We start from the raw sequence: 15,021 nt of genomic DNA on the forward strand, positions 1-15,021 counted from the left end.
TGCCGACGTTATGTTTCTACACTTAGCTTTATTTGCTAAAAAAAAAAACAATTATCGTCGTAGTGTTGTACGTGGTATATTTTTTAGTATTATTTTGTTTATTTTTTGAAAACAAAACTTATTAAAAAATTACGAGACCGATGGTAAATTGGACAATTTACTACAGATACAAACTTTTATCATAATTCTAAACTGTAAATAATATTGTGCAATACTTGTACGAAATGTATAATAGTACATAATATATATCATCCTATTGCATCGTTTTAAAAAGTGTACATAGTCTCGATCTCACTGTACATTTTATTTAGAAAATAATTAGTTAGTTTACTCCTAATAACTTTAATAATAATATTTTTCATTTCAGGATTTAATTGGAAAAAATCATGACATATTTAATATTATCCTTTTGTAATATTCTTCTACTAATCATACAAATAATGTCTTTAACAGTTTCTCATTTTAATCAATCAATAACGAAATTGAGTGTAACCGAAGAGTATAATGTGTGGATAGAAATTAATTGCTTCAATATCACGGATTATAAGGAATTTCAAAATCTAATAATATCTAGTAAAAGCAATGTTAGGAATGAAACACAATCATTAAGAATATACAACTGTCCTCTTGCCGATGATGACATTTCATTAAGCTCTACATTGCAGAAATTTGGAATTTTTGTGTATCGTCAGTTGTCAATTAAAAATTATGATTTAGTTACAATCCAACTAAACAGGCATCATTTAAGACATTTCCAAGAATTGCAAAGTTTAACACTACAGATGGATCATTTAAGTCATTTGCCAAGTGATTTATTTGCCGACACATCATTGAGAAATTTAACAACTTTAGTTTTACACACAAATGTTTCGGAAATGCCTAATAATTTGTTTCAATCTTTGGAAAACTTAAAAAGCTTAACCATAGGTCACAGTTTAGAAACTATAGCGTTTTGTCAATTTAAAAATCAAAAGAAGTTGTTGCATTTAAATTTGTCATATAACAAATTAAAAAATATTGCCTTCAATATATTTCCAAATGATGGCCTAATAAAAACCATAGATTTACAAAACAATCTACTTCAAACTCTACCTTTACATATTTTTGACACACTCCCCTCACTTATTTCCATTAATATTAATTCAAATGAATTTAAAAGTTTACCAGCTAAACTTTTTCAAAATAACATCAAATTGAGCAAATTTGTTTTTACAAATAATCGAGGAGTTGCTTTAGAGACGCTACCGCAGAAATTTTTGTCAAATCTTTTTCAGTTGCAAGAAGTTGTAATAAAATGTGGTCTTGAATTTTTGCCAGATGATGTATTTTATAATTCTACGAATATCAAAAAAATTATATTAAACCATAACAAATTGATTAGTTTACCAGATAACCTACTGGAAAGTCAAGTAAAATTAAGCTATTTAGATTTATCGTATAATAATTTATATAGATTAAACAGCAGCTTGTTTCAAAATACAAAGGAATTGAGAACATTAAAATTGGCCCACAATCAGCTGCAAACAATTCAAAGGTGTGTATATGAACTGAAGATGAATTTAGAGTTAATTTCGACACCGAAATATGCAAATTCATGTTTTTAGCGATGCGTCGTATGGACTCATAGATAATATTTTTATACGTTTCAGACCAATTTAAGAATTTTGACATCGATTTCTTACAGCATATATTTTGGCATATTTTACCTATAAGAGCATAATTTGACATTTGTAGCACATTTAAGTCATATATTTTCAATAGCATTCGACCAAGCAAAGTGTAGGGTAGAAGGGGGACCATAAGCCATTTTTTTTTTTTTGAGGCGGCCTCAAATTAAAACCATAATATATATTCTTAATTTTTTTCTTGGTGCGGATACTTAGATATGTTGACTTTAGTTTTATTCCTTTCAATTTTTTCTAAGTCGTCATCATATACAAATTTTTTAACTTTTCCGCACTGACCAAAAACAGCGATACCGCCCCATCCATGGGGTAAATGCACCAAGGGGATGGGACAGATTTGTCATTAGTAAAAGAAATGAAAAAATTACAAAAATAAAAACATATTTTGCTGTTTTATACTTTAATTCATTAAACAATGTATAATAAACCAGACATTTATTGTTTATTTCACAAAACTTAACAAAAAACAAGTAGGAAAGTATAGTCGGGCATGGCCGACCATATAATACCCTACACCATGAGTATATTTTTAAAATTGTTACTTTTTATAAAATTTTTATTTTTTGTAAAGAAACTTTTATGTTGAATATTACCATAATTCCAAAATATTTAAGCCATTTATTGATAAAAAACTAAAATTTCTAAATAAGGCTTTATATAGGTCAAATATGGGCCGATCCTCGGTAACTTTGGGAAAAGGATATATTTCTAAATAACAGTTAGTTTTGTTGAGTTTCATTGCGATACAAATGGTTACAAGTCAATTTTAGACGTTTAAGTCATTTTTTGAAGGGGGGTTTGTATGGGGGCTAGGTGAAATAATGGACCGATTTCAACCATTTTTAATAGGCTTCGTCCTTGTGCCAAAAAACATGCTTGGTCCAAATTTCATCAAATTATCTTTAAAATTGCGGCCTGTACCTTGCGCACAAAGTTTACATGGACAGCCAGCCAGCCGGACAGACGGACGGACGGACATGTCTTAATCGACTCAAAAAATGATTCTGAATCGATCGGTATACTTTAAGGTGGGTATTGGACCAATATTTTTGTATGTTACAAACATCAGCACAAACGTATAATACCCTCTCCACTACAGTGGTGTAGGGTATAATTAAAACAAATTATCACAAGCAGTTCTGGGGTTTAGTTTCAATTTTTTTCGGGCTTCAAATTATATTATCGAAAATATTAGTATGTCTTATTGTTCACTACTATTGACGTTCTAATACTGACGAATATATTTTTTCTATCACAAAAACTAAAAAAGTTAGCACAAAAAGTTCACACAGTGAAATATTTTCACAACCCTTTGAAAAACAATTAATCATGTCTGCCTCCCATCATATGTAAAGTTAATGTTTCAAATATCCAGGGATGATAGATAATCGATAAACGAAAACAAAATTTGATAATGCGATAAAATCGATTACTCGGTTTTCAAGTTATTCGCATTGACAGATGTGCCCCTACGGCCCCTTCTACCCTATGTGCCAAATTTCATTAAATTATCTTAAAAATTGCGAACTGTAGCATGCGCACAAGGTTTACATGGACACACAGACAGACAGGCAGACGGGCGGATGAACAGACGGACATAACTAAATCGACTTCAAAAGTGATTTTGAGCCGATTGGCATACTTTAATATTTTTGGGTGTTACAAACATCAGCACAAACGCATAATACCCTCCCCACTATAGTGGTGTAGGGTATAATCAATAGGCTTGCTATTGGATCAAAAGTGCAGATTTTTTTTAAATCAATAATGTAACATGATTGCTATTTAAATTAAAAAATTCCAATTTGTCTACTTTTTTCAGAAATCTCTTTACAAAATTGGATAAACTACAGTCATTAGATCTAAGCCACAATCAGTTGGGCTCAAGTTTTAGAATAGCATTGGAAATAAATACAAATTTAAATTATTTATATCTGCAAAACAATTCCATTCCTGATCTATTCATACTGCATAACAAACTTCCACGATATTTACGTACATTGGATTTGAGTTTTAATCAAATTTACGAATTAAAAGGTAAAAATCTCGAACTATTATACACTAATGATCTAACATTAAACTTAAGCCACAACCGCATACAAACTATACAAATCGAAGATTTCGGAACTTACAACCTATTGGATACATTAAGCGTAAGAACGGATTTAAATTATAATCCTTTGCAATGTGATTGTAAAATATTAAAATCAATGGAATATTTATTAAATGGTTATAAGAATCACTTAAAGTTTAATATAGAAAACTTAAAATGTTGGGGACCCAAACAATTGCATGGGAAATATTTAAATAATGTTGAAAAAATGGATTTATTATGTTCTCTGGAACCGCAATATGTTGGATCATATAAGTGCCCAGAAGAGTGTGAATGTTGGATAAGATTATATGACAAAATTTTGTTAATGAATTGTTCGCATAGAAACTTATATCAAGTACCAATTATAAAAAGTATCAGGGATTATCTTAATGGCATAGAACTAAATTTAAGCGGAAATCAAATTATTACATTACCCCCATCGCATAGAGAAGGTTATGCAGAATGTACTAAATTATTTTTATACCAAAATAATTTAAGCGAAATCAATAAATCACAAATACCCTTAAAGTTAACACATTTAGATTTAAGGCAAAATCATTTGCAGTTCCTAAATGAGGACAGTATAACATATTTGAATGACAACCGATTTCTACATAGCATATATCTTTCAAGTAACAAATGGAAATGTGATTGCAGCGATACATCATTGTTTTTGTCACATACAATCCAGAGCAATAGTTCAAAATTTGTTGATGGAACTAAAATGGCATGTCACAATTTTCCCAAAATACAAATGATTAAAGATCTAAAAATTCTATGTCAAAAAAAGAAAATATTAAATATTGTACTGATTTCTATAAGTGTAACTGTTATATTTATAATATTAACATTATATTATAAATATCAAACGGAAATTAAAATTTTTCTATACAGCCACAATATCTGTCGAAGGATTGTTGCTAAATATGATGACGCTGATGATGTTAATAAGAAATATGATGCCTTCATATCCTACTCCCATAAAGATGAAGATTTCATTGCAAACTATTTAGTGCCCGTATTAGAAAATGGCAGTCCATCTTTTAAGTTATGTGTTCATGTCAGAGATTTTGTAATAGGCGATTATATACCAGATCAAATTGTAAAATCAATAGCTGATTCCAGACGTATTATTGTGGTGCTGTCGAAAAATTTCATAGAATCAGAATGGGCAAAAATGGAATTCAAAGAAGCTTATCGTGCTACCCTAACAGAACGTAGAGCGAAAATAATTCCCATAATGTATAAAGACATTGGAGAGTTGTCGAATTTGGATAAGGAATTAAGATTATATTTAAACATGAATACGTACTTAAAGTGGGGAGATTCGTTGTTTTGGCAAAAACTACGATTTGCCATGCCTCACAAAAATGATTAAAGTTTTAAATAGGTTGAAAAAAAAACATATAATATTGATGTTCAAAAATAAAATCACGCTATTCTTTTCAGTTCAAATTGAATTATTTAAAATTAATTTAAATTTAAAAAAAAATAAGTTTTTAGATTAAGCAAATAAATATGTATAATTGCACTTGTATTAACGATAGAACATATCATTTGTAGATAATAATATCTACTTTTTTGAAATAAATATATATTTTCTTATATTTGTATTTAAATATAAAAAAATTCTGATTATTGTAGAGATAATATTGTGGTTTATGATAGTTTCGCTATTTTTGATTTAAAAGCTTATTTTTCGGATATTTAATTTTATTTTTTAATACTTACCAGCAAACAATGTTGGTAATTTATTTAAATGTTGCATATCATTAAGCTATAACTTTACTTTTAAAATATAGACATACATATCAAGTCGAAACAAACATTACGTATCAACACCTTGCATGTATCTCAATAATACGGCAATGCTTATTTCACACATGATTTGTATATATGTAAGAAGCAATATAGCTTACAGATTGCAACCGCCGAAAAATCAAAAATTACATTTGTTGTGTTTTCAATAATAGTTCTAATAATAAGTAGCATGACTTACCTAAAAAGAAAAAAAATTATATACGAATTATTAAAAATTATTGCAATAAAAATATAGTTTTATAAAAAAATGTTTTTATGGATTTAAATTGAGTTAAATAAGAATGAAAAAATATGGATCTAAAACAAAATGGTAAGTACGAAAAATGTTTAGTGTAATTTTTGTTTTTAATGAAAAATTTTGTTGTTGCATTTTTGTCAAAGCACGTAAAAAAAATTTTAATGAAATTAAGTGTTCTCGAATTTTTGCACATATAAATCGTTTTTTTATAAACGGATTTTGCTGATTTCAAATAGGATTTTTTTCTGAAAATTATTGAAGATGTGGATCCCGAAGATATCTGGGGATCTTTAACAAACAAATTAATTTCAAAAGACAGAAGGGAATTTGGTAATCGACCCGCTATCTATAAGGATCCTGAATAGGTATATATTTCATACTGTCGAAAATAAATATCAAACAGAATGACAAACTTGCATATAACCTCCAAACGAAGGTGAAGGAATTATATTGTTGAAATTACAAACAGACTGACAAACCTAAATATAACCTTGTCCTAATCCTGTGAAGATATCTTTATTTGTTTATAAAAGTATACGTTTTATGAAGAAAATCAGTTGTGTGTAATAGAAATTTAAAATTAAAAATTATTTTGCTTCAAAATGTTTCAAACGAAATCATGTTTTTATGATATCCAAAAAGCCCTAAGTTACATTGAACAAATTTTTTAGGAGAAGAAAAAAACCTTCTAAAGTTATAAATAAATCAAAAAAAACCAAAATTTTCTTAAGTTAATTTTTTATTAGGAAATTATTATTTGAAGAAAAAATTGGGTTTTTCATTTTACTTACGGAGATCTGAAACTTACGCCCTTGAGAATTATTTTTTTCTGAAAACCAAAAGGGCATAAGTTACATTTAAAATAGTAAGGTTCAACATTTTTAACTTAATTCCAAACGGTTTTTGTTAGTCAAATAGGCCGAAACATTGAAGGCATAAGGCTTCCTTGTTTTCGTAAAGATTTTTGAAAATCGCAAGGATTCGCTAAAAGTGTCATTTTTGTTTTATTTGTGTCAACATACAATATTTTACAATTTCGAAATTACAAATTTAAAAGAAATTAAAAATTTTTATGAATTTTAAGTTAATTTTAGAACATAATCTTTAAGAATATCGTTGAAAGGGACGTTGGTTTTAATGGTAGGAGTTTAAAATTTAGCAGGAACTTGTATTTTGATACGGTTCATCATAATAAATCAAAAAGTCGATTTTCAGTTTTTCGTAATTTAAGGCCTTTTGGATTTCATATGCCGATATGTAGCTTTTATAATTAATTTATATATAGATCAATAATAGCAAATCATTCTAGAATATATTTACAACACTCTTGTAGCAAATGACCAAAGATGCTTACAAAACATTCAACTTCAAATGTAATTCGCGAAAATAAAAAAAAAATATTTACTCTCCTGAAAACCTAACAGAAACTGATTTTGTCGAAACTACTACGATACGTACTGTTTTTTTTTACTTGTCTGTTAAAAATTAAAACAATTTTAAGCTTTTTACGTGACAATTAACAATTTGTAAAATGTTGAAAACTTTAAATTACCCATCAAGAACATTAAATATTTTATTAAATTACTAGCTGCAGTGTATTGTATGTATTTTCGAACTAAACTCTCATTTTACTCTATAAGAGTATAACACCTACAGACTCACCCACCCATTGCAAAAAATGTGGTTAAACTTTAATCAGAGTAAAAAAAATAAGTTTAAATGAGGGTAAATAGTTTTAGTGGGTACAAGTTTTGATAATTTGAAAACTTAAATATATTTCTAAAAATAAAACTATCCAGGAAAAACTTACATTGAAAAGTAATGTGTTAAAATGATAACTAAACCTCTACTTACTACTTCTTCATTAGCATTTTAACTCATTATTTTAACACGGTGATGTCATTGAAGGCAAGTACTTCTACGCTCGCTTACAAATAGGGAGTTAAAGAAGTATATTTTGCTTACAAAGTTAGTTTTTTTGTTTTTAATATTAAAAAGGAGCCAGTGAGAATACGAACCAAGGACTTTGGTTTGTTAGTTAAATGTTCTACTCACTGCACCACTGCTTAGATATTTTATTGGGCGTTAAATAATGGTTTTCAGATAGAAAGTTAATATTGTTTACTTTTTTATAAAACACAATTCCTAAACACAATTAAATAAAAATGTCAAAACAAAGTGCAAAGCCGAAAATGAAGTACTTTTAGTAGTCATTACTCGACTACTTGAAAGTAATGCAGACGCAAGTAAATACTCATTGAAAAGTAAGTGGTTATGGAATTACAACCTATTACCGAGTTTTTGTGGGTAACTATACATCAACAACTATTTGTTTTTACAACTTACTGTAGTCCAAATTACAAAATTTTATATAAAATTCAATTGAAATTTCAATCGAAATTTTATTTTCGCTTTAACTTACAAATGTGCTTGACGAAAACCCGAGAAATGGGTCTTACATTCTAAGCACATGAAGTGCCATAAGTGAGTGATGGTAATATCTCTTTCTCAATTGGTATATATGCACACTTGGGTAACAAATTATATATTTTTTATAATTTTAATCATAATAATTATTTCTCTAAGTTTAACAATAAACAAAATTCACATTCTTATTAGTGGTAGGGGTTTTAATATATATAATATATACTTTTACCATTTGTTATTTTATTTCCACTTTTGCTACAAAACTACAAAAACTACTAATTACAACATTGTGTTGCAAACAAAAATAGAAGAATATCACCAACTACTTCCTGAACGGAAATAGTGGATTTTTTTTTCAACATTAGATTTTTTCCGTGTTTCTCAGGTTTCTTTTTTGTTTTTGTGTAATATGTGTTTAAATCCTACAAAATTTTTTTTCTAATGCCATTCATTTCAAACGGATGTTTACAAACTATGGTCTGCAGTGAAATTTGTAGAATTTGTATAATCAGCTTGTGCTGCGATTTTTATCACCAAAAAACTATTAAACCAACAGCTACAAGTGTAATACTCATAAACCGAATTGGCAAACGTTACAGATATTAAGAAGAAAATTTTCAACAACAAGAAATTTGAAAATATAGATGGATTTAAAATGATTAAGGTGGTAGTGTACTTCATTTTATTTTTTTAGTGAAGATTAATCTTTTCTCGGTATTTTCTATGAAAATTTTTAAAAATCTTTTGAAAACATTAAGGAAATGAAAATTCATTATTCTTTAAACTATTAGAGCGGAATTTTCAGAGTAAAACAAAATAACTCTTAAACTTCCTATTTGTAATAACTTATTTAGGTGCTTATTTATAAACGAGCATTAGAAATACTTGTATTCAATGTCATCAACATTTTTAAATCATGAACTTAAATTTGCAATGAATAAGTAGTGGAAAGTGGTTTTATAAGCTTTTAAATTAAATTTAAATATCCTTATGATTTATGCAAAAAACATTATTATAAGTTTACTAGACACTTTTTCCATATAAGAATAGATTTTAATAACCATTGTTAATTATGAAAATAATTTTTTCATAAGGCTGCAAAATTTTAATGTAGGGTACCGTAACACATCAAATCTCAAACTATGGCTTGTTTAAAAATTTTACAATTCTGATTTTTTTTAATTAAAATCTTACACGTTTTACCAGACCGCAACGACGACAAGATTAAAAATACGAAAAAATAGTCCTAATGGCTGATGAGAATAAGACAAATTAAAAATGTTCATAATAATGAATAGTTTTAATTTAACACTAAAAAAGGATTTACCAAACTCAAATAAACTATGAATACAGAAAAATAATGTTCATATTTTGACAATATTTTCCATAAAAACAAATTGAATTTATAAATATATTTTTTTTTTTAGAATTGTAAAAGTTATTTTATGTTTTTTACATTGTGTTTTTTTAGTTTTAAACTGAAGTTGACATCAACATGCCACCTTTTGTGCGTTTAAAGCTTAAAAAAGTTTTACTTGCAACACGTCGAAACAATAGATACAATTTACATGAAGCAAAACATGACGATGATGATAATAAAGAGAGAGCGAGAGAATAAGACAAAGTTTAGCTTCATACTGCGTTAAGTGGAAAAGTTTTGACATTGCAATACAATGGATTTTTTTTATTTAAATATTGATTTTTTTTGTTCAAAAATAATATTGAAAATATATAATAAGTTTAAGATAGAAACTTTTTTGGGGATTATTGCAGCAAATTAATTTTTAATTACTAAAATAAGTAAGAGTTCTATATTCGGCGGTACCGAAGCTTATATACCCTTCACCATAGTGAAATAAACAATACAGTCTGTTCGATTTATATTAAAAAAATTAAAAAGAAGATTAAATAATTAAAATTATTTTCTGAAGGGAGTAGAGTCAATTATTGTCCGATCCTTACAAAATTTGGTAGAAAGATTTTCCCTCATACAGAACTTGTTTATGTTGAATTAAATAGCCTTACTCGTATTTATACGGGCGGTACAACCAAATAAGGATCGATCCTCACAAAAGCTAGTAGATAGATTTTGGCTCATACAAAACTTGTATATATCGAATTTCATTGATGCATTCTCAATAAAGAGAAAGAAATAAGAGTTAAGGTAGTTTTCTAAAGGGGACTTTATATGGTGTAGGGTCAAGTATTAACCGATCTTGAAAAAATTGGTTAAGAGATTTAAGTTTAGAAAACAGAATTTCATCGTTATACTGTTAAAATGTGGTTCGATTTTGCCCATTTCCAATACCAAAAAACCTTATGAATTGGGAATATTTTTGCAAATTTTCAACTTTCGTGATTTCAACAGACAGACGGAGGGACATGACTAGATCGTGTTAGAATCTAATAAGGACCCAGAACAGAACTGGTCCTACATTATTTATATCATGTTTGTAGGTTCTATGTTATAGAAATTCAAAAAGGGCTTTTTTAAAAAAGAAAAAGTACCAAAAGTTCCCTTTGGTATGTTGTCATGTATTCAGAGCTTCACATGCTTAATTTTATGATAAATAAAAGTGATAAAGTACCTTTTTAAGAACGAAAAAGTACCAGAAAATTCCAGGTTTTATATTATTAACAAACTTAAAAAGTACACTTTAAAGTACGAACAGGTACACACTCATGGCTATATGTTTCATGTTTTTAAGTTTAATATTATAGAAAATTTTAGAAGTATCTTTGAAGAACGAAAAAGTACCAAAATAAAAAAATGGAATTTATATTATTAACAAACTTAAAAAGTACACTTTATAGTACGAACAGGTACACACTCATGGATATATGTAAATGCTTAATTTCATGTTTTTAAGTTTAATATTATAAAAAATATTAGAAGTATCTTTTAAAGAACAAAAAGTACAAAAAAAATTATTTTATTGGTTCTTACTTACTCCATAATCTAACTACATTCGTAATTTAATGTTTCTTTGTTGAATATTATAGAAAATTCAAAAAATGCATTTTGATAAACGGAAAAGTACCAAAATTTCCCCTATTATAGGTTCCCACTTACTCCGGACTATACATGCATGTTTCTAGACAACAACAACATTATTAATATTCGGATCTCGCAGGAACAACAACAACATTATTAAGATTCGGATCTCGCAGGAATCTGAAAACTGATGTCAACATTCACACAGACAGACCGACGAACATGGCGAATCGACTTCGCTACTTTATACAGTATACTACTAAGTATATTATACAAATTTCACAAAAAATGAACAAATCATTACATTTTAATAAATTAATTTTAAAAAGTCAAATAAACGCTTTAGATACATCAAAAAAATGTAATAATTTTATATTATTTCAGCTGGAACATATAAATTACGTATTTATTACATATTTAAGTAAAAACATATTTAATATGTAATTCTTGACCACCAAACAAAAGGACACTTAAATTGAATCAATGAATCCTTTGTGTTCACGTGATAATTACTAAAATGACACTGTCAGTATTGTTGACAATGACAAATCAAACTTATAACGATTATGGTTTGTTTCCAAAGGTGATAATGCTTTAATTACGCAATATTCTCATTAGAATACATCGTCAATGACGTCGTCATCAACATATCTGCTGTTGTCGTTGTCCTTCCGCTATCCATCTTCCCTCCTCTATTTAATTATTTATACAAACATATCATACATACCAAAGCTTATTGCTACATGCCACATTACGAAGCGAAGATTTGTACTTTGTTTGTGTTATAAATGTTGTTGTTGTTCTTATTGTACAAATATAAATTATAATTCCTCATTTTGCGTATCTGAATGTAAGTGTGTGCATGTATGCATCAATAACTCTCAAAGGTTTTGTAAATTATGCCACACGTAAAATTGTAAATAATTAATTTTGATTGTTCTAGATAAACTCGAAATTTCGTAAATTACTAAAAGTGGAGTTGAGAAGGAATAAGGTACATATGTAGTATCGTCAAATTGCACTCAAAGACATGAAATGAGCTAAATATTAAATGTGTTTTCATGGTACTTAATATAATTGTAATAATTGTATAGCAGTAAATGAACATGCATACATACATAGGCATTTTGTTTTATGGTTAAGGTTACAGCATATTTTCCGACTCTTTGCTAAAGTGATAATGATATAGACATAAATGTATTACATTCCGACACGGTTTACTAAACGTTGTTCTATTATAGTGGAGAATAGTAGCGAAGGTGAAGTACCACACCATCCTTAAAGCAGACAAACTTTCTGTTTTTATTTTTTTTTTTTTATTGATAACTCTTAAAATCACTACCTGATGGGTAATTTTAAGACAATTACAACAAACATAAATAAGTAAAAAATCAAGTATTCATTCATTGCAATTGACATTTTAAGTATGAAGCAAAATCAATGAAATTATTTCCCTTTCTTTAAAATAAAAATTTAAATATTTATTAGAAATCTAATTTATTTAATTTAGTTTTTCATTGAAAATCACAGATTAAGTCATTAATTAAATTTGTTTATGATACTATGTAGCCTTCAAATTTATCATACCACTTACAATAAATACAGTGGCAGTAAGTGAAATGAGCTACAAACATAATATTTGTATAGATATTTTTTTAAGCATTACAGTACAAGTGTCCAAACTTGTAAACAAAGTAAATGCCAAGGGTAAGGAAAAAAAGAATTGTTAAAATAATAACGATTATTTCAATTAATTTAAATGCACAAGCAAATAAATAAAATCTTTTACGCATATAACACAAAAAGGAAACAACCGGAAAGAAAAATTCTTGATTGTACTGCAGAGTTTATTTTTAAAAATTTATCAGTAAATATTCATATGTAAATACGAGTATTTAAAAGCAAGTCTATTAAATGCCTCATAATGAGAGAGAGAGAAAGATGAAGAAAGACCGGAAAATACTTATTGTACAAATATTTACATACATTCACAAACATATACAAAAACTTAAATCCAAACGAGGGAAATCCTTAAAGTTTTTTTTCTAACACAATGAAAGGAGTTTGACAATTAAGTCAAATAATATTCAACCAATAAAAACGAAAACCTTGGTATTTTAACTCCAGCAAAAACTTGCTTAAAAGTAATTGGTTGTATCCCAGTAAAATTTACATTAAAAAGTAATGAGTTATTAAGCTAAAAAAACTCTTTTCACTATTTTTTCATTAGTATTTTAATGCGGTGATGTCATTGGAGGCAAGTTCTTCCATGCTCGCTTACAAATAAGGAGTTAAAGAAGTACTTGCAATATCTCTTACAAAGTATGTTTCGTAAGTTGTTTTATTTTTATAATAAAGACAAAGAACTAGAATATGGTTGAATCGGTTTGTTAGTCAAATGCTGTACTGTTTGCCTGCTTATTGCGCGTCAATAATTGTTTTCACATACAAAGTTCATTTGTTTTTTTTTTTAACACAATTCTTATCACGCAATTAAATAAAATGTGCAATTCTATATTAGATTATAAGAAAGCCATTACTAAAGCACTTTTATGTAATGTACACGGTAAGTAGTAGTCATTGAAAATTAAGTGTTAATGAAAAAACAACACATTACCGAGTTTTTGCTTAAACAATAATCAGGAATTCAATATAGTTTCCTTAGAGATAATAAACAAGACTTTGTTTTGCATTGCTATTGCTTCATTTTCTTATTGATATTCATCCCAGCAAACACTTAAGTACATCGAAAATTAATGAGTTTAGTTTCCACGATAAATGATTAAAATTTAAATGTATTTAAATTTTTTAAAATATTAATTTTAAATCGGAAATTCTTTATATAAGAAGGTGTCATTAACCCACTACATTTACACAATGAAATAATAAGGGTAGGTGCTACTTCCCTCTTTTAAATTTAGTAACAAAAACTGTTTTTGAGTGGTTTTAGAAAATCGATTTGCGGCGAAAGATTTTTCACCAAATTGACTGGAGTTATATGTTTTAGTTATCACAACATTAGGTTAAGACCCTAATAATATCATTCGTTTACTAAAAAAAATAGAATTTTATAAACAATGTCACAAACAAAATTTTCCCTTCGAGGGTAATGAAAATTTAATTGGAACTCAAATTTCACATCTAGGGGAAAACACAATTTGTAGGAAAAATCTCTGGTAAAACAAATAGTATAATTAAATTGTTTAAATGAAATACGCCGTAATACAAATTTCTGTAGTATAGCTATGTCAATTTTCGTGAATTTCGAAATTGAAGTATATTAGCTTGTGACAAAGGAGTGCAGAAAGCCATTGTAACGCTGTATACAATGTCGAAAAAAAAATTATTAAACTAGTAACCCATGATCAAAACATGTATGCGAATTATGTCAATGTAAAACATCGAAAGATTGGAACGGGAGAAGCTCTTGAATATTGCTTGAATATTCAAAAATATGTAGGTGATTTATACAATTGTGATTAATTATTGCATAAATTAGTATTATGTATTCTGAAATTTTATACATTCTGAAATAATAGCATAAATACTAATATATTTATCTACTATGTTAAGAAAAAGATGCAAAGACAAACGAATTTCAGTCACTGCTGTTGTAATCTTTCAACAGTAATATAGGCGTATACTTAACATTTACTGTAAATATTTGCAAAAATTTATTACGTATACGTCCTGCACTATACTACTCACACCCAAACACCCTAATCAGAAAAAAATAAAAATTTTATTTTTTCGTGAAACT

At 27.7% G+C, this 15,021-nt stretch overlaps 2 protein-coding genes across 2 annotated transcripts in view; one reads left to right on the forward strand and one right to left on the reverse strand.

Annotated features, from left to right (window-relative positions):
* LOC111681278 (cation-independent mannose-6-phosphate receptor) overlaps positions 1-15,021 on the reverse strand; it is a 120,820-nt gene that overhangs the window by 31,164 nt on the left and 74,635 nt on the right. The window lies entirely within an intron of this gene.
* On the forward strand, positions 20-5,215 carry LOC111681289 (protein toll-like). Its single transcript, XM_046949975.1, has 2 exons — positions 20-1,534; positions 3,508-5,215. The coding sequence occupies exons 1-2, from the start codon at positions 387-389 to the stop codon at positions 5,156-5,158; spliced, it is 2,799 nt and encodes a 932-aa protein (XP_046805931.1). The 5' UTR covers positions 20-386; the 3' UTR covers positions 5,159-5,215.

The sequence above is a fragment of the Lucilia cuprina genome, chromosome 4 (genome assembly GCF_022045245.1).
Source record: "Lucilia cuprina isolate Lc7/37 chromosome 4, ASM2204524v1, whole genome shotgun sequence".
Lineage (NCBI taxonomy): Eukaryota > Metazoa > Arthropoda > Insecta > Diptera > Calliphoridae > Lucilia > Lucilia cuprina.

Excerpts from the sequence above, each read along its gene's own strand:
- LOC111681289 (XM_046949975.1), top strand. The coding sequence starts at position 387 with ATGACATATTTAATATTATCCTTTTGTAATATTCTTCTACTAATCATA. Across the intron at positions 1,535-3,507 it reads CAGCTGCAAACAATTCAAAG|AAATCTCTTTACAAAATTGG; the intron begins GTGTGTATATGA and ends TACTTTTTTCAG.